The 18,354-nt window shown below is 36.7% G+C and overlaps 3 protein-coding genes across 3 annotated transcripts; 2 read left to right on the forward strand and 1 right to left on the reverse strand.

Annotated features, from left to right (window-relative positions):
• Positions 1-1,137: 1,137 nt before the first annotated feature.
• On the forward strand, positions 1,138-2,903 carry LOC306844777 (transcription factor 23-like; the record flags this gene model as incomplete). Its single annotated transcript, XM_079377156.1, has 3 exons — positions 1,138-1,395; positions 2,326-2,604; positions 2,772-2,903. 3 exons carry the CDS (start codon positions 1,138-1,140, stop codon positions 2,880-2,882), a joined length of 648 nt encoding a protein of 215 aa, XP_079233282.1. The 3' UTR covers positions 2,883-2,903.
• A 3,831-nt stretch (positions 2,904-6,734) lies between these two features.
• Positions 6,735-13,131, reverse strand: LOC306844615 (nucleolar protein 58-like). Its single transcript, XM_079376875.1, has 15 exons — positions 12,644-13,131; positions 11,979-12,055; positions 11,459-11,511; positions 11,066-11,190; positions 10,615-10,751; positions 10,354-10,418; positions 10,121-10,255; positions 9,575-9,720; positions 9,299-9,425; positions 8,902-9,200; positions 8,583-8,644; positions 7,759-7,907; positions 7,566-7,669; positions 7,284-7,376; positions 6,735-7,197 (listed from the first exon to the last, which is right to left on the reverse strand). The coding sequence occupies exons 1-15, from the start codon at positions 12,797-12,799 to the stop codon at positions 7,147-7,149; spliced, it is 1,779 nt and encodes a 592-aa protein (XP_079233001.1). The 5' UTR covers positions 12,800-13,131; the 3' UTR covers positions 6,735-7,146.
• Positions 12,833-17,871, forward strand: LOC306844616 (small ubiquitin-related modifier 1). The gene is made up of 5 exons (XM_079376876.1): positions 12,833-13,349; positions 14,053-14,124; positions 14,219-14,296; positions 15,264-15,335; positions 16,704-17,871. Exons 1-5 carry the CDS (start codon positions 13,338-13,340, stop codon positions 16,770-16,772), a joined length of 303 nt encoding a protein of 100 aa, XP_079233002.1. The 5' UTR covers positions 12,833-13,337; the 3' UTR covers positions 16,773-17,871.
• The last annotated feature ends 483 nt before the right edge of the window (positions 17,872-18,354 follow it).

Consider the following 18,354-nt stretch of genomic DNA (forward strand, 5'->3'; position numbering starts at 1 on the left):
GCATCACCATGCAGCTCATGTTTTTTCATGATTCATCACTCCACACAATTCTGCTGAACCACTCTGAATCAAACTTCCCATATTCTGTCAAAAAAACAACAACAACAAAAAACTCATGGTGATGTTTTGTTTTGTTTTCAGACAGCAATGGCTATTTAAGAGTGCATTTGCTTAACTTCCTTACCAGTTAATTGTGATTAAAGTAATTAAAAGCTAAGTGTTTAGCCATTTTGGCTTTGGCTTTTTTTTTTTTTTGCCCAGGATTGTATATATTCATATATGGTCCTAAAATAAACACAAAATTATAAAAATATAATTTTGTTTCATTTTGGGGTGAAATGTGACCCAGGCATGCTCTGCCAGGTTTTGTGATTGCCCTCATGCTCTTATATATGTTGACAATTTTTTCATATTTAATTATATTGTTATTTTCTCTAAGGAAGAAAATAACTTCAAACCAAAATGTGTGGTATATATTTGAAAATATATGTATATATCTTGAGATCAGTAGCTAGTATTTTTAATATTAGACTAGACTTTTTTTAAACTTCTGTCACTAGAAACTCTGAATGCATAGTTCAATAAGTTGTGCAAGTGCAGAGGAACTTTGTTCTATTTTCCTGTTTTCTCCTCAAATATGCGATGTTTTATCAGCCAGTAGCAGTTAAACAGCAGATGTGTTAAGCATATCAAACTTACTTTTTTTTACATAGCCACGTCCTTCTAATTGCTGTTGTTGTGTTCTTGTATACATCACAGTTCCCAATGTACAGCAATATTTCATGTTTTCGCAAAACAACATCACATCTCTTTATCCAGAGATCCTTGACAAACATGTCCCAAGCAGTCTGATCAACACCCATCAAGCTGACAGCCGACATAGTAACTTTGCATTGTTTAGGTCACGTCGTCCCAGCAGGCCGAGGGGTCAAGGTTGCGTCTGCTGTGGGTCCACAGCTGCAAGAGGCCTCTCCGCATTTCCCAAGACCCTCCGCTGTTGCCGACCTGCCTGGGGACACCATGCAACTCTCCTGAGTCCGCTCCCTTGGCAGTGAGCACCCGTGGGAGGCAGGGCGAGAGATAACGTATCGCTTGAAGATCCCTACATTACCTCACCAGATAAGTCAGAGGGAGGGGATGGAGCCGAGCGGGGTGGACATTGGGCCTTTGGGTGGAGGAGAGGGCCAAACCCCTTCAAGCATTTTGAAGGAGACGCTCACATGCTGTCATTTACACACTGGTTCGGTGGTCTCGCCGGTGGTTCTCATGGCAGAGCGAGCGCTGGAAGAGGATGTGGCACAGGAGAGGAGGGAGATGGGAGGAAAGAGGGTGCGGACGCAGAGATGGACACAACCATGCGTGAAACAGGCAACACATCGAGAGCCAAAGAAGTGGGTGAGTGAAGGAAGAAGTGGTTTGCGCACAAAGGGATTTTAAATGTTTGGTTATAAAGAGTAATGAGACGCGTTCACGAGAATTTGAAGGTGTCCTTGTTACACATTACATGTTCTTACTATTATAATAACAAATGATTACATGCAAGTAACCCTAATCCTAACACCTAACCATATACTCAATACTTAAATGTATAATTACATTGTAACAAGGACACCTTAAAATAAAGTGTAACCGTATAATGCAATTATTGTGTAGATAAAGGTAATTACATTGTACTTATGTTTTAAAAACACATGCACATAATTATGGCTTTAATTAAAGTAAATACATCTGTAATTGCACTGTTGACTTACCCATACCACTAAATATGTCCCTAACCTACCCATATTCCACCTCAGTAGCAGCAAAAGTGTTTTGCAGTCCCACATGAGCACAATACATTGTACCTAACAATTAATCTTTTTGGATAGCACTTCATTTTACAGTCCTTTTCCACATATGTACTTATTAGCTATTACAATCACTGGGTAATAACAAGGTACTAACCCTGAACCTATACCCTAACCATGTAGTTACGTTATACTGCCAGTATACTTTCTTGGGTAATTACACTGTAATTACATGTACTTTCTTGATATAACTACACTATAAAAAAAATGTTGTTTCAACTGAAAATAATTTGTTACTGCGCTGACTTGAAATTTTTAGTTTATTCAACTAAAATATTCCAGTTGTCCCTTAAATTAACATTGAGTAACTTAAAATTTCAAGTTGACTAAAAAAATTACTTTTTGGAACTTTTTTTTTTTTTTTACAGTGCAGTGATATAACTAACTAGCAGTTTGATACAACTAGTAATTGAAGATGCCTAAGTGGAACCCACAACATGTTAAAAAGTTTTCCCTCATTCTTTTCTTATCGTGTTAGGTAAGGTCTGGACCGATAACTCCATCCAGGGCATGTAAGACCCAAAACTCTCCTGAGAATGCAGCGAGAGAGAGGAGTCGTGTTCGGAACCTTAGACAAGCCTTCCACAGCCTGCAGGCTGCTTTACCCTCCGTCCCTCCAGACACAAAACTCTCCAAACTGGACGTCCTGGTCCTAGCCACCAACTATATCGCCCACCTGACCGAAACCCTGGACCAGGATGGGATGTTGGGGGACCATACCATCCTGCAGAGAGCAGAGTACCTGCATCCTGTGAAGGTGAAAGTTGATTAATATTAGGCCAGTATGCAATGGAGAACACTGTCAGAAATAAAATGTAATGGATATATAGTGCTATATCTCTTTAAAGTTTTTTTAAGGATTCAGTATCTTGAATATTTACATGGTGAAAGATCAATGTGATGGACTTGTGTCTTCTTTAACAGAAATGGCCCATGCGTTCGCTTCTGTACTGTGGGAACATAGGAGAGCGACTGACAGGAGCGCAGATCAATCAGGAGGCATCGTGCCCCGGTGAAAGCAGACTAAAGGACTGAGAAGATATTGAGATACTCACCAACTGTTAGAAAACACTGATGCATCTGAGTACTTTTTGTAAATACAATCTATTTTTTAGTTGTCTTGACCACACAAATACTAGATGTTTCCACAGACATTGGTAACAGACATTATGCCACATTATATATAGATATTTACCTGTATTATTGAACCACAAAATGCATATGTGGGTCAAAAACACATAACACATGTGATCCTGGACCACAAAACCAGTGATAAGTGTCAATTAGTATATAAGTGTCATAACTGGAATCTGAGGGAGCAAAAATATCAAAATATTGAGAAAATCCAAATGAAGTTCTTAGTTATGCATATTTCTGATCAAAAATGAAGTTGAGATACATTTACGGTAGGAAATTCACTAAATATCTTCACATGATCTTTACTTAATATCCTAACGATTTTTGGCATAAAAGAAAAATAGATAATTTTGACCCATACAATGTATTATTGGCTATTGCTACAAATGTACCCCAGCGGCTTAAGACTGGTTTTGTGGTCCAGGGTCACATTTATATATATATATATATATATATATATATATATATATATATATACACACACATACACACACACACACACACACACACGCATGTTTGTTTTTGTGAAAAGTGGGGACATCCCATAGGCGTAATAATTTTTATACTGTACAAACTGTATGTGCTATTGCCCTATACCAGCCCTACACCTAAACTTAGCCCTCACAGGAGAGGCCTTTTCTGCTTTACCCCCAAAAAACTCACTCTGTATGATTTATAAGCATTTGAAAAAGTGGGGGCATGGGGCAATGTCCTCATAAGTCACCTTCACCTTGTAATACCTATGTCATACCTGTGTCATTATACTAATTTATGTCCTCATGTGTCACAAAAACGCGCGCGCACGCACACACACACACACACACACACACACACATTAAGTGGTCTATTCATTTGCATTCCAGAAATTCCTTAATGAAGTAAAATAATTGTTTATTTAAAAAAAAAAAAAGGTTTAAGAAAAAGAAAATGAGAAATTATATAAGTACAAAAAAATATTTCCAGAGAATATGCATGTAAAAAACATGATAATTTAGGTCATGGTATATTTGGATTTTGACCCACATATATGCTTTCTAGTTGTAGAACTAACTTTTAATCTAGAATATTCCTTCATGTTCTTTTAGAGCATAACTAATTTAACAGGTCACTTTATCTCTGCTGTCTGTATCTTGAGTGTTTGGGTTTAATATGCATGTTTTGCACTTGATAGTAATAAAATGAATGTCTTGATTAGTGGGAAGGGAGGATTGTTATAGGGAACACTTGGCAACCACACATGAGTGGAGAACCCCCATGTCCTCTCAATCATGGGTAGCTTAGCAGAGCTACACAAAAAACACAGCTTTTCTTATTTATTTAACTGCACAAATCCCAAATCTTTCAAAATTATTAGAAGCAATAAAAACAAATCCCAGAATAATTTCCCTTGAAACACAAAACCTTTACTTTACGAATGAGGATGTACTGCCATATTTGGTGCCATATTAGCATTCAACATGTAAGATACTTTACCTTCTTTTTCTGCTGAGCATGAAAATGAGTGACATGGTCTTAATTCTTACAACGCACACATTCTCACACTTGACTGAAATTATGTTTCTCATTACTTTAAAAACATTTGGGTCTAATGCTTGAAATTCATTTAGGACCATCTTTAACACTGTTTAACCCATGCATGAGTAGTTCAATCCCAAATGAGAAACACATCATGTTTTAGTACAAGAATTAAATGATTTTTTTTTTTTAATCAAAATAATGTGTTTTGAGAGACATTCATTGCTGTAGAAGATATTCACCACTTTCATCAGTCATGTTGAATTTATGTTGTTATAAATAAACACAATGACATCTATCAAGACAAGTAGAGTGATTACTAAAGGTCAAAGGTCATCATCGTTGTCATCTAACAAAACCAAAGCCTGACTTAACAATCACATGGATATAAATGACCACGGAATTTCTAAGGAACTTATTTCTCAGCACTTGATATCTAGAATATACTTTGCTACTTGCATCAGGTATTTTACAAAATAAATGCCCTTTCTAGAAAGACACCGGTTCAAACATGTCAACCACCATAAATGTAGCTAAACGTGTGTTGTGTTTGTGTGGTGAGCAACACGACCATCCTCGGTTATTCATATGCAGAGCTCCAGAGCTTTGCAAAACATTGGCTCCCATCCATATGAAATGGTCAAGGCTAAGTCCATAAATCTAAGTTCCTGATAAAACCTTTTTCTCATGTTAATAGCCAAAATGGACCAGAGAGAACTGCGCTACTAAGGCAAGGGTTACGGAGCCAGAGAACGAGGGCAGACGTTTGCTGCTGCCACCACAACTCATTCTCACCATTTAAGGAGCGCTCTCACCACGTAACATTAAGCTGAAGATGAATGAATCTGCTTTTAATGCTGAATACTGTTATTAATCGAGGAAATTCTGGGATCTATGGGATAAACATGTCAGCCCTTCCAAAATAAAGGCTCCAAGTGTCAGCCTGACACAATATTAGCACCTATTATATAAAAAGCATTCTAAATGACTTTTTTTAAATTGTCTATGTACAAATTCTCTCATTTATAATGAAACATCAAGAACCTCTTTTAATACCTAAATAACTATATAAATCAGTGGTTCTCAATAAGGTGCTAGTGCACATTTGTGAGCCTTAAGATGACTTAAAGACAAAAACGAAAAAATTTCCTGTTTCCTATTTTAATACACCCCATTTTTATTTAAAGGGTTTGGTTACTAGATGTGAAAGTCATGTAAATGAATAAACTCTTGTAATTCCACCGACATTTTTTATAACAAACAAAACATTTTTAATGCCAATATACTATATTATATCTTAATTCTATTTTCTAGTTAAGGCAAAAAATATTTTCCTGCATAACCCTAATCCAGGAAATCATTATCAACTGGAAAAGTCATGGAGTTTTTAAATATTGTGGACAATGAGGTGGCCTTGGAGTCCAAAAGGCTGAGAATCACTGATATAGATTGTTAACACCCAATTCATAAGTTTCTTTGCTGAACCAATATATGATTTTAAAGCATAGATGTCGAAGACCACCAGAAAATACTCGTTTAAATTAACGCTGGCTCTTTTCCAATATAACTTCAGCCATTGCACTTCCTGGTGAAAAACAAACTGAATGTGGCGTAACATTTTTGCGTAAACATTTCATGCTTGAGTGCAAACTGATAATCAAGTTCTATGCTTTCTTGCCTACACGATAAAACAGAGCTGCTTTCTCCTTAAGAACTGTGATTTACTGTATCTTGGCTCAGAGATATCCAGATTCTGTCACTTCCTCTCATGTTAAGAGAGATAATCAAAATAGCTGCTCTATCTCCTGCTCATTAGACCTAGTACATGCTGATGGCTGGCTAAATTTATGCTGTATTTTGGCCAGTTTTCTTGACTTGGCCTGATCTTACTGGAACAAGGATAGAGGAGGAACCAGAGAGGAATGTAAAACACACACAAAGTACTCCATCCTGAGACTTGGCTAAATTTCCTCACGGTCCAGAGTTTAATCTCGGTTACATTTGTAAGCAGCATCTTATTTCCTCTTTGAGATTGAGGTCATCTGGAACAAAGTGCTTTGGATTTGAATCTCAAAGCTTTTAATTAAAAAAGGTCAAGTGTTGCAGATTTGTGCAAGCAGCACCACGACTGAAGTTCAATGACCACTATCTTACTAAACTACAAATCAATGGCACACTTTGTATAATGCATTAACCATGAAAAAACACAAAACAAAAGAAGTCAATGAGCCAACATACTAGAAACATGCAGTATTTAATAATCCCGAGACACAAATGACCCAGTTTTACATCACAAAAAGTACTCCTCAGATATTTCTTTTATAATGGGACCCCATCGTCACTTTAATCTAAAACCATTCACTTATAAAAGACTAACTGAACTGTATGATCCAGTACAACTCAACACACAGGAGCATTAAAATATATAAATCTTATGGACTTTTCTCTTGCAATCAAGCAATATGGAGAGAAAATGTCCTATAATTAAAATGTTTCTTTTAACCGAATAACAACAGTCCACTGGAAATGTTTATTGTGAGCTGGGCCGGACACAGAAAAAGGGGAAGTGACCATCATATGATGTCCAAAAACTATAGAAATGTCATTTTTATATACAACAAAGTTCACGGAAAAGAATCCAATTCATCTAGTCATCCTCCTCTTTAACCCTTTTCTTCTTTTTCTTCTTTTCTGTTGTCTGTATAAAAAAAAAAAACAAAATGGTGTTTTAGGTTTTATAAAATAAAAATATGATATAAACACGTTTGGCATCATGGTCCTCACCTCTTCTACTGGACTGACTGGCTCTTCTTCCTCTTCTTCCTTCGGCTCCTCCTCAGCTGCTCGTTTCTTTTCCTTCTTTTTCTTTTTTGTCGTCTATAAAGCATAAATAGTAACATTTAGAAACTGCAAGATGTACTTAACACACATCATGTAAAAGCTTCAACGTAAAATCTGGTCCCTAGATAAACTGAACTTAAAGAATGATTCCACATCAGCATATTAATGACTCTCAGAATTAAATGCACCATCAACCAGAGATTCATTTATCTTTCCACCCCTCACCTCCTCTGCTGGGCTAACGGCCATCTCCTCCTCTTCTGGTTTGTATTCCTCCTCCGCTTTCTTCTTCTCCTTTTTCTTTTTCTTCTTTGGTGTCTCTGCTTCTCCTGTGATTAATATTTATTTAATGTTCATCTGCATTTAACGTGTCTGCAACACCGGTCAAGTCTCAGCAGAATGCTGTATGGATGTTTACCTTCTGTGGGGGCTTCCCTCTTTACTTTCTTCGCTTTAGCCTCCACCGGCTTCTCTTCCTCCTCACCCTCCTCTACCTCTTCAATCTTCCTCTTCTTTGAGACGGTGGGGAGTGTTGAGTCACCAGATGGGTCGTATACCTTTACATCACTGGCAGGAAGTAAAAGAATGGATGTAAATCTAAGGCTGTCCCAATTCAGGTTTGGCTAGTGATTAAATGTTATTGAAATAATTGCAATGAAGTCTTCCTGTATCAGTTACAGATCTTACAGGCGGAAAGTCAATAAATAGCATAATTTATAATTATAATATTTAACACTTATAAAAATATAAAAAGAACTTCTGAAAAAAAAAAAAACACACCCTCTGTAGGGGCCAAAAGTGTGCAAACTTGGCCACAAACATTAAGCAGAGTATTTTAGGGCACTTGCTGAAATGGTTTAACAAAATTGCGAAAAAAAACAAAAAAACAGAACTTTTACATTTACTTAATTTCTTAGTAAAATTACTTATTTTAATTGTGATAAGCTTACATAAATCCTTGGCATGTTTTTATGCTTCATGAAATGTTTTAATTGTGTTTGAAAAAATTATTTTTTGTAAAAAATTCAGTAAGAACAGCAATATTCTAAAATATTACTACAAGTTAAACGGAACGGAAGAAAAAATATTTTGTAACACCATAAATGTTTTTTTGAATAATTTAATGCACCCTTGCTGAATAAAAGTTCATTTCTTAAAGTAAAAATAAAAATTATATCAGTAGTGTGTCAAAAGTGTTATTGTGAAGTATGATCTAAACGACATGGATGAAGAAACACTCACCTCTTGTGTTGATATTTATCAGCCCTTGCCAGAGCTTTGCCCGAACCACTAATTCGTCTGATCTAAGACAGATAAACAAAAGTATTTATCAAGGGTTTATCATTCTGACTGCAAATACAGACACTCAGTGTTGCTTTGGTATGCTTTCCTATGAAAGAAGTGCTGTATACAACAACTGCATATAAAGAGCCAACAAATCAAGCTCAGAAGAGATAGTGACTTAATGACCCACACTGTATTTTCAGGACTGTGACATGAAGCCATCTTCATCACTGCTTGCGACATAATCAAAAATAAATTGTATACTATATCAACTAACCCCTTTCTCCTCCAGGTAGCGTAATCGTGCTTCCAGCTTGGCTCTGTTTTCTACTCCCATCTCTGCATTGGTATCTTCTCCCAGGGCATCGTAACGGATGGCAAGGGCCGTTTTGGCAGCCAGCATTCTGGAGATTTTACCCTTATTCTTAGCTGTGGTTTGCCCCACCAGAGAGGCATGATAGATGAGACCATATTTGGGTGTATCCCGACGGGTTTTCAGAGCACGGAACAGAGCTTTCTCTGCCCCGAGAATCTGAACGGTGGATGCAGGGTGCTTGGCCAAGTTCAGCAGAGATCCTGATGAGACAAACAAGTTTTTTCATGTTTAATCGCAAGTTAATTAACATTTCCAATCACAATTGTATTCTTTTTTTCTTTTCCCAAAACATGCTCACCTGCATGTGAAATGAGACGGGCTCCCACCAATTCTCCCACCATGACTGTCAGGTTGGGTGCAATCGCCATCATACGATTCTTCAGATAATCATACAGCTGTGAGCGATACTCTGTTATTTCGATCACCTAGACATTAAGGAGATAAAAAACAAATACACTAGAGGTGATGCCTTTCCTTAAATAATAAGAATTCCTTTCCAATTAGCAATAGAGCTGATCATGTAAACCAAAAGCTGAAATACATACACTAAACTTAATTTTTACGTTCAACACACCTGGTCACACAGGTGCATGATGTTGGCAATGTCCTCCTCAGACACCTCTGTTCCCATGGAGATCTCTGCAGCTAGTTTAACCTCTGCCTCAATCTCTTCTGGTAGAATGTCAGACAAATCCAATGATGCCACATTTGTGCGATCACCTAAATATTCGAAACAAGAAAAAACAGTTCAACGTTACATTTGAAATATTCATGTTATTTGTATTGAATTCAAATATTCCTCCCACAATTCAATGTATTAAAAACAAACCCTAAATTGTAACTTCTTTATTATTTAACATTATTGTTTCAAGGGAATGGTTCAGCAAAAAATTAATATCTTTCTCCATATCTGTTCTGATGAAGAAACAAACTCATCTATGTCTTGGATGATCTGAGTAAAGTTTGATTTGGTTGATCTAACATATTTCTAGGTTTGTTTTCCATTTAATCTGTGACTTTTATACTTTACTGTTTGTGTGGAAAATTAAAATAAAGTTTTTCTTTCCAACAAAAAGGAAAACCATCAAACAGATCTGATCTAGACATCTTATGTACTAACCAATCTTGCGGACACTCTTGCAGTACGCCAGGTTATCTGTGATGATCTTGCCAAGCTCTGGGAAGTGCCAACCGTACCATTCCCTGCAGCGCATGATGTAGTTATTAAGCTCTTTATCCAGATCATCCAGCAGAGCTGCAGGTGGGCGGAAGAGTACGAGAAAACAGCTGTTTAAGCCACTTCCCATATACATATGGGCTCAAGTATGTACAAATAAATAAACATATTCTTACAAATGGCTTGAACGATCATGGTGTCCACCTTGTCTGGGCTGAACTTTAGCTTGTACCGTGAAAGACTGAGAGGAAATAGGAAAAACCAGTCAATCGCTGTGCAAAACCATGTGTTGAGATTAACATGAATATCTGCTCAGAGAGTCTCAGTGGTAGTGACGAATGCTGATTAGTATCCTCAAAGAAATCGGTCAGCAAAAAATAATCATTGACGTGAGAAAACAAATTGAGATTTGTGTTGATTTTTAACTGTAAACTAACCTGTGGGCCAAACCTAGAGACATGGCACTGATCTCTCGGGCAGAAAGACCTGTGATAAGCCCCTGCATCTGGTTTCTGATGCCTCTCATGAGCTCAGCCACAGCAGGGCTGTGCACACAGCTCAGGTTCAGCTTCTCCTGCAAGGGGCGAAAAAGAGTCTCAGCAGGGACTTCCAGTGCACAAACAGCATAGAACTAGTGATAGCCTTATAGTTACCAGCCCTGATGTTTAACCATAACTCTACCACTATCAAACGATACGTCCAGGAGTAAACACAAGCTCAGATGAGGTAGTGACAAAAAAGCCTCATGAATTTTCAGCAACATGACGCAAAGGTCATCATCATCACAGCTTGTAGTGTTTCATAGAGCTATTATCTTTAACACAATTACACATGGAATGCATATAGCAAACTGCACTCGTCTGTACTTAGATTTTCCCCAACATTTACCTTAATGACACCTCCTAGTTTTGCATCAGTGATGGCCAGCTGTTCGTGAGCCTCTTTGGCCACAACTTTCTTGAGAACTTTTTTCAGACTTTTCCCCAATTTCCCCTCCACCATCGCTGTGGCCGCTGATATCGACAGGCAAAAGAAAAATAATTTTGAATGAGTGTGCTTTTTAATATTAATGTTGTCTTACATTTGAATCTAATATTTAGAAACACATGAATTAAGTGAAATCTGTGGTCTCAGTGGTAGTGACGAATTACTGTTTGGTGGCCTCATGCATGAGTCAGAAATACAGATACATCATAGACACACAGCTGAAGGACAGTCAAGATGCTTTGCATCTATAAATAAAGCACTAAAGGTCCTGATGTTTCAATTCAGCATAGTTACCTGCAAGAGCTTCTGTTGTGTCCTGAAACTTCTCAAAGTGCTTCAGTTTTACACTGGAAAAAAATACACATAGGGTGTTACTGATAATGCACAAATGAAATATTCAGAGATTATGACACAGTGACAGATTACCAAGATTTAAAAAAATAAATAATAATTTAGTTTTCCCACACATTTCAACCAGATAAATGCTGTGAGATTCCCAGATGTTTGAGTACCAAGTAAGGATTAGGACTAGGCTTAAGCCTTTTCTGTGAAACCGGGGGTTAAAATAACATGCATGTCCAAGAAAATATATCTTAACTAATACAAAAAAAACATTTCACTACAGAAATTGACTTGTTAACAATGACTTTTCTAGTCATGTAAAATAGCATTTAAGGTTCTCTGATATTTCCAAGTTTCCCATGAAAGCGTGAAAGGTGAAGATGTGTATATCTACCATAAACAGAATGCTTTATTATTATGGCCATTTCTTAAAACACAGTACGAAAATTACATTCACAAAGGTACAACTCACACTTTGTTGGCTTTTTCTGGCGTTTCAAACTCCTTCCACAGGCTGTCCACCTGCTGGAGTTTCTGTTCATCCAAGACCTGCACATAATAAAAAGCTGATGATTAAAGTGTACTGTCACAATCCATCTATCTGTAATTTTAAGATGCCTAAACTCAAACCATACAGTGCTCGACATGAGCGACCATGTGGACCCTCGCACCAGTAACGTTAGTGACCAGCCGCTTTAAATTGTAAAGAGCTTCTTTAATAGCTGCGTACCAACGTAAAACAGCATTTCTCGGCTATATCACATTTCGTGCAACAACTAAACGACATTGTCCACGACTGATGGATTTCAAAATCGTCCTAACGCGAAGAACAGACAGTGAAGAGCTCTCATAAGCAGCCTCAAAGACACAACGTGGCTGTGCTGGGGAGCAGGCCACATAACACACGCTGGCCCAAAACTCACTGACCTTACTTTAAAATTTAATTTAGTACGCATTTACAAAAAAAATCAGTACGTATATTCACGAAAATACTTTTAACACGGTTTAACACGCGAGTTTCTGAAAGTCTTTGGTCAGATAGCACCGCTAACTATGCTGGCTAGCTAATAGTAAACCCAAATCTATGAATACCGCTGCAAAATATACCACTCTTTACAACATAACAAATACGCTTACCTTGAAAATGGCATAGCCAGCGGCAGTTTCAAATAACACTAACATTTTGATTATTTTTCTTGCTCTAAAAAGTTCACTGCCGCGCTCCCCACATTGAGAGCCTTCCGCTACAAGGAGTCGCTTTCCACGAGGCGCACATGGGGACAGTATGCGCATGCGCAGTACTACCTATGAAATGTGCGCATGTGCACTATCGTGGTGTTTTTCGTTGTAATTTACCAGACCGCATGTACAGACTTTTCACTTAAATAACCAACTCCTAACTGTTAATGTACAGATTATCCGCTCTGTGTGTTTATAATGTATATTAATTATTTTGGTTTAAATTTGAGTATTCACAGTCCAACTTAAAAATAGATGAGTCTTTTAGAATAGTGAATCTTTCGTAAAAATACGGTAAACAGAGATAACATCTCGTGGCTTTGGCACAGTACATGCCTCCCCACGTTTCACCGAAGTATCCAACAATATCCTCATCGAAAGCGAATGGAACCAATCAGAAAGAACGCGGTGAGAAAAACATCATTGGGTCAACGACTTAACGTCATGGGAAGTCCCGCCCTTTTTCCAATGACGCCAACGGCGCTGTGTTGTGAGTCTGCTGGTAGCAAAACCTCACTTTACTGGACATTACAGTTCGTTATTTAAATCAAGCGATCGTGATTTTAAGAAGGGCTGTACATTGCGGAATATCATGTCGGACACGGTGAGTTTAAACCTGTTTTATAGAATCGAACTTGTTTGTGAGAGGAAAGGAGAAAGACGGACTTGTAGAAAATGAAAATAAGAGGGCCCATCTTTTAGCCTGTCTGAGTTTTCATGGCTAACTGACTGTGTGGATGGGAAAGTCACGCTGTAGTGTTTTAAACCTTATATTGACATTGGTTCCGGGGTTTTGTACATTAGTCCCGTTTACTGTGTTTATAAACTTGTAAAATAGGCGAATTTCTGTCTCAAATCTTTCACTTAGCCTAGGTGCTAGTTAGCAGCTCTGGGCGCTGAAAGCAAAGTTCAGATTAGCTTGAGCTGATGCACCATGCTGCACATCTGAGCCACTATTTCTGCATTCATTTTAGATAATATAACTAGGTCAAATTTTAACATTTTGGTCATGTTGATTTCTGTTTTCATCAGTCCGCGATTCTTTACTGTAGTTGTACCCGGTTGTATGTTTATAGTCAGAGCTCCCAAACACAGCTCACTATAGACTGAAGATGACAATACAATACTGAGCAAACAAACTGCATCAGGCTGTAAAAAAAATCAAATCAGATCTATTTTATAATGTAATTTATCCTAGAAATATTTTACTGAATCCACTCCCAGAATAAGTTTTACAGTTATTGCCTTGCACAAGAAACAAAACAACAATCATACAGAATCTAATGGCTCTCGTTTTGTTTTACCAGGAGACCAAGCCCTCAAGTGATGGAGGCGAGAAGAAAGATGGAGAATATATTAAACTGAAAGTGATTGGTCAGGTAAATAGATAGGACAGGTTTTCTAGTCCATGGTGATCAGATCACAATTTGGTGATTCTGACAAAATGTATGATTTAATAACTCCCTTTTGTAGGACAACAGTGAAATTCACTTCAAAGTGAAGATGACGACACATTTAAAGAAGCTGAAGGAATCCTACAGTCAGAGACAGGTAAGTCATCACTAGCACATATTTGCTCAGATTTGTTCTTGATCAGGGACTTTAAAAAAATCTATGTACAATACAATACTGTTCAAACGTTTGGGGTCGGTAGGATTTTTAAAACAAGTTGTTTTCTATTTTAATATATTTTGAAATTTAACTTACTCCTTTCATTTTAAAGCTGAATTTTCAGCAGCCAGTCTTTAGTATGTATCAAACGTATACATTTGAGAATATCAGTGAATGTGAAGAACATGTGAGAGACTGTCCTATATACTGAATATGATGTAATAGAATGCAATATGGATGAATACTTTATGGACTCGAATAGAGTGACAATGATGGTAATGCATGTTTCTATCAAATTTATAATATAGCCAACATTATTATAGTGGATAGCAAGCATATCGTGCTGCTATTTTGAAAACACAATTTTCTGAACGAATGTATTCAGTGACAATATTATTTTGTAACTTATCATTTGTATTTATTATATTAAAAATGTTTGTTTTCAGTGAAAGTGTAAAAGCATATAAAATATAATCTTGTCGTTTAGCATTAAAAAGCTGCATATTTTACTTATGTTTTTGGAGTTAGTTGATTTGCATGATCTACAGTACCTAGCTACAATAATGCAGCAATTATTTGGCAACAGAATAGCATACATAGTCAGAATGAACCATGCATATATTTATACAGTTGGAATTAAAAACGTTCAGTATAGTTTAAAACAAATCTACTGAGAAGTCTGAAAATATGATTTTGGAAAAGTATTACATTTTGAAATGTAAAATGCACTAGGAATGTAGTAATGTGCAGGAATTCTGAGCACTGCAGTAGACATGAAAATATGCTGCAGCTAAATAGTTATTTTTTCCGACATAAATTTAAATATTAGAAACGGGTTATTGATTTCGTTCAGCCTCTCAGAGGTGTTTTCGGGTTTTGACATTGTTTGTGTTTGTATTTTATACAGGGTGTACCCATGAACTCTCTAAGGTTTCTTTTTGAGGGACAGAGAATTGCAGACAACCAGACCCCCAAAGAGGTACAGTACACACTTCCATGAGTAAAACTGCAACAAGTAAAGGGAAGAGAACAAAAATTCCCTTTTGTTTTTGATGTCAAAGCCATGCGTCCTATCAAACTCTGTGGTATTTTTGCACAAATCATAGGTAGAAGCTAGCCAAAATTATGCAGATGCCAACATAGACAGGTGTGTGACATGCACCATCCACCATGTACAAAACTATGTGATATGAAAAAAAGGGTTTATTTGAAAATCAACTTGGTATTTTGTTGGGCCTATGTATCTCTTCTTATATAATACTAACTAGAATGATAGTTCTAATGATAGTATTGACACTTGGTTCATCACATATTATCACATGTAAAATCTGGGCGCTAAAATGCTAGTTTATTATTATATTTATTACAAAATTGATACAAAAATGTCTATTTCAGACAAATGTTGAACTTCCTTTTTATCAAATAATCCTAAAAGCATGTTAAAGTCAAAAATTATAATTAACTGATTTTATACTCGCATGTAAAAGTAGCTCATTTATGATCTGTAACTGAATGAAAACAAACACAAACTATTTGACAAAACAACCGGAGCCAAGAGTGCAGGAGAATCAACAGTGCTCGTTGAATATCTAGAAATAAATATCAAACTGAAAAGATGAATTACTCCAAGGCACTCGTAGTAACAATAAAAAGCCTTTAATTAACTGGGCTAAATCATTAAAATAATTAAAAAGGTAGGTAGATCTATGTGTTTCAGCTTCAAAGCCTTCTTCAGGATACACATCAAGTGTTCTTAAACAATCAAAGACAGCTGGTTAATCAGTGGGAGTGACTTTGCATGTCGTACAAATCATACATACTACTATTTTATTTGTATTTTTTCAAATTGTTAAAGAAATAGTTCACCCAAAAATGAAAATGTGCTCACTCCAGATGAGTTTGTTTCTTCATTTGAACAGATTAGGATCACTTGCTCACTAATGGATCCTCTGCAGTGAATGGGTGCCGTCAGAATGAGAGTCCAAAGAGAAGATTAAAAACAACTCAATAATCCACAAATAATTCCCACAACTCCAGTCCACCAATTAAAATATTAAGTCCCAAAAAGCTGCATGGCGTTTTTAGCAGCTATTTGAACTCCCATTCTGACGGCACCCATTCACTGCATTAGTAAGCGAGTGATTTAATGCTACATTTCTCCAAATCTATTCAGATGAATAGAACTTAACTTTAACTTGCTTTAAATTTTTGGGTGAACTATTCTCTTATGTTTGCTACAAGATAATGCATTACAGCAGCATTTATCAGCTGCTTTAAGATAAAAAATTTAGCTACATTTAGCTGTACAAGTGCATAAAGAATTGACTCTCTTTTATCTCTCTTTCAGCTGGGAATGGAAGATGAGGATGTGATCGAGGTGTATCAGGAACAGACCGGTGGCTGTCGGAATGACTAGACCTTTATTTTCATGCTCTTTATTTTTATCTTAATTTTAATTTTGTATGTATGACATGTATTTCATCTGTTTCCTTTTGCTGTCACCTCAAAGGGAAGCAGAAAAACCATCTGGATCAAATAGATAATCTGTCAGGGCTGCTGTGTTTGAAGGAGCTGGGTGGAACTACAATAGAAAATGTTTTTCTAGCCATATCCCTTTGTCTGTTAATTCGCTAACTCATCCCTGCCTTCATACGCTTTTTTTTTTTTTTTTTTTTTTAAGGATTCCAGTCATATTCTGCAATGACACATGTAACATGTTGTGTTGTTCCCTGAGCTGATTGAGAACGGTCTGTTTATCTGTACAGTACTGCTAAAAAACCTTTAAATTATGCTGTTAAATCCAGTCAACAAATCGAGACAGATTTTGGATGCCAGCTTTGGTGTTCTTGCATTGTTATTGCATTTATAAGTAATTAAGGCATTGTTCAATTAGTTGGCCATTATTACATGTTCTGTCAATCCTTAGCTTTCATTAGACACTTGTTCATTTAATTGTTTTTGGCTCATTTTATGCTAGTGAACACACCTGCCATAATGTAATAGAGACCCTTGGAGTATTTTGCATTCTGGGATGCTTATTTATGTGCAATTGTTGTCTGATATTAGAAAACTATAAAATGTTTCTTCGTTCTTCTTGCATGTGTCTGCAACAACTGTGTTGTACAGTATATAGGCACACTATGAATCGCAAGAGGGAGGTCACTGTATTGTGTTTTTGCATGGTTTTGTCTAATGTATTAGAATTTGTACCCCTGTCTGAATCTGTGTTGTCACCAGCTCTTCTACCTGCTCTTGGATATTTGGCTCCCTTTTAGCCACAATAACGGATTTCAAAACCTGAAAATAATGGGTAACTATGTTGTTTGATTAGTACTCAGGGGCATCATTCACATACACAGAATAAATACAGCGACAGTGTCACTGTTCCTTTTCTTACGCTTTTATATTTTCTGCGAGAGGGGAGGGATATTTGGTCCAGATGGTTTTGTGGATATAGAAGAATTATGACTTTGCTTTTGTCTTGTTTTTTAAATAAAATGTGTCATAAAACAGTTTGTGGAAACAGTTTGTTCTCTTCTAGTGAATGTTCTATTTATGAACACTAGATGGCAGCAAGTCTTGGATAACTGAGACTGATAAATACATGTATCCAAAAATCCATAGATGTCCTTGTTTTAATCTTCACTTCATTTAAAAACAAACGGTCACACTTTATATTAGGTGGCCTTAACTACTATGTACTTACATCAAAAAATAGGTACAATGTACATATTGTGGTCATATTGTATTGCAAACCATATCTGCTGCTATTGAGGTGGGATACGGGTAAGGTTAGGGACAGGTTTGGTGGTATGGGTGGGTTTAAGGGTGGGTTAAGGTGTAAGGGATGGGTCAACAGTGGAATTATAAATGTCATTACAGATGTTATTACACACAGGTATTTTTTAAAATATAAGTACAATGTAAAAACATGTATGTACACATTAAGTGCATTGTATCAAATGATTAATTTATATGTAAGTACATGTAGTTAAAGC

This window comes from Barbus barbus (genome assembly GCF_936440315.1).
Source record: "Barbus barbus genome assembly, chromosome: 25".
Lineage (NCBI taxonomy): Eukaryota > Metazoa > Chordata > Actinopteri > Cypriniformes > Cyprinidae > Barbus > Barbus barbus.

What these genes read in the sequence shown, in the direction of transcription:
- LOC306844615 (XM_079376875.1), bottom strand. Translation starts at nt 12,799, where the DNA reads ATGCGCATACTGTCCCCATGTGCGCCTCGTGGAAAGCGACTCCTTGTA. An exon ending in CACAACAGAAGCTCTTGCAG is followed by an intron (nt 11,191 to 11,458) that starts GTAACTATGCTG and finishes TGTCGATATCAG; the next exon opens with CGGCCACAGCGATGGTGGAG. An exon ending in TCATGCACCTGTGTGACCAG is followed by an intron (nt 9,426 to 9,574) that starts GTGTGTTGAACG and finishes CTTAATGTCTAG; the next exon opens with GTGATCGAAATAACAGAGTA.
- LOC306844616 (XM_079376876.1), top strand. An exon ending in AACTGAAAGTGATTGGTCAG is followed by an intron (nt 14,125 to 14,218) that starts GTAAATAGATAG and finishes TCCCTTTTGTAG; the next exon opens with GACAACAGTGAAATTCACTT. An exon ending in ACAACCAGACCCCCAAAGAG is followed by an intron (nt 15,336 to 16,703) that starts GTACAGTACACA and finishes TCTCTCTTTCAG; the next exon opens with CTGGGAATGGAAGATGAGGA.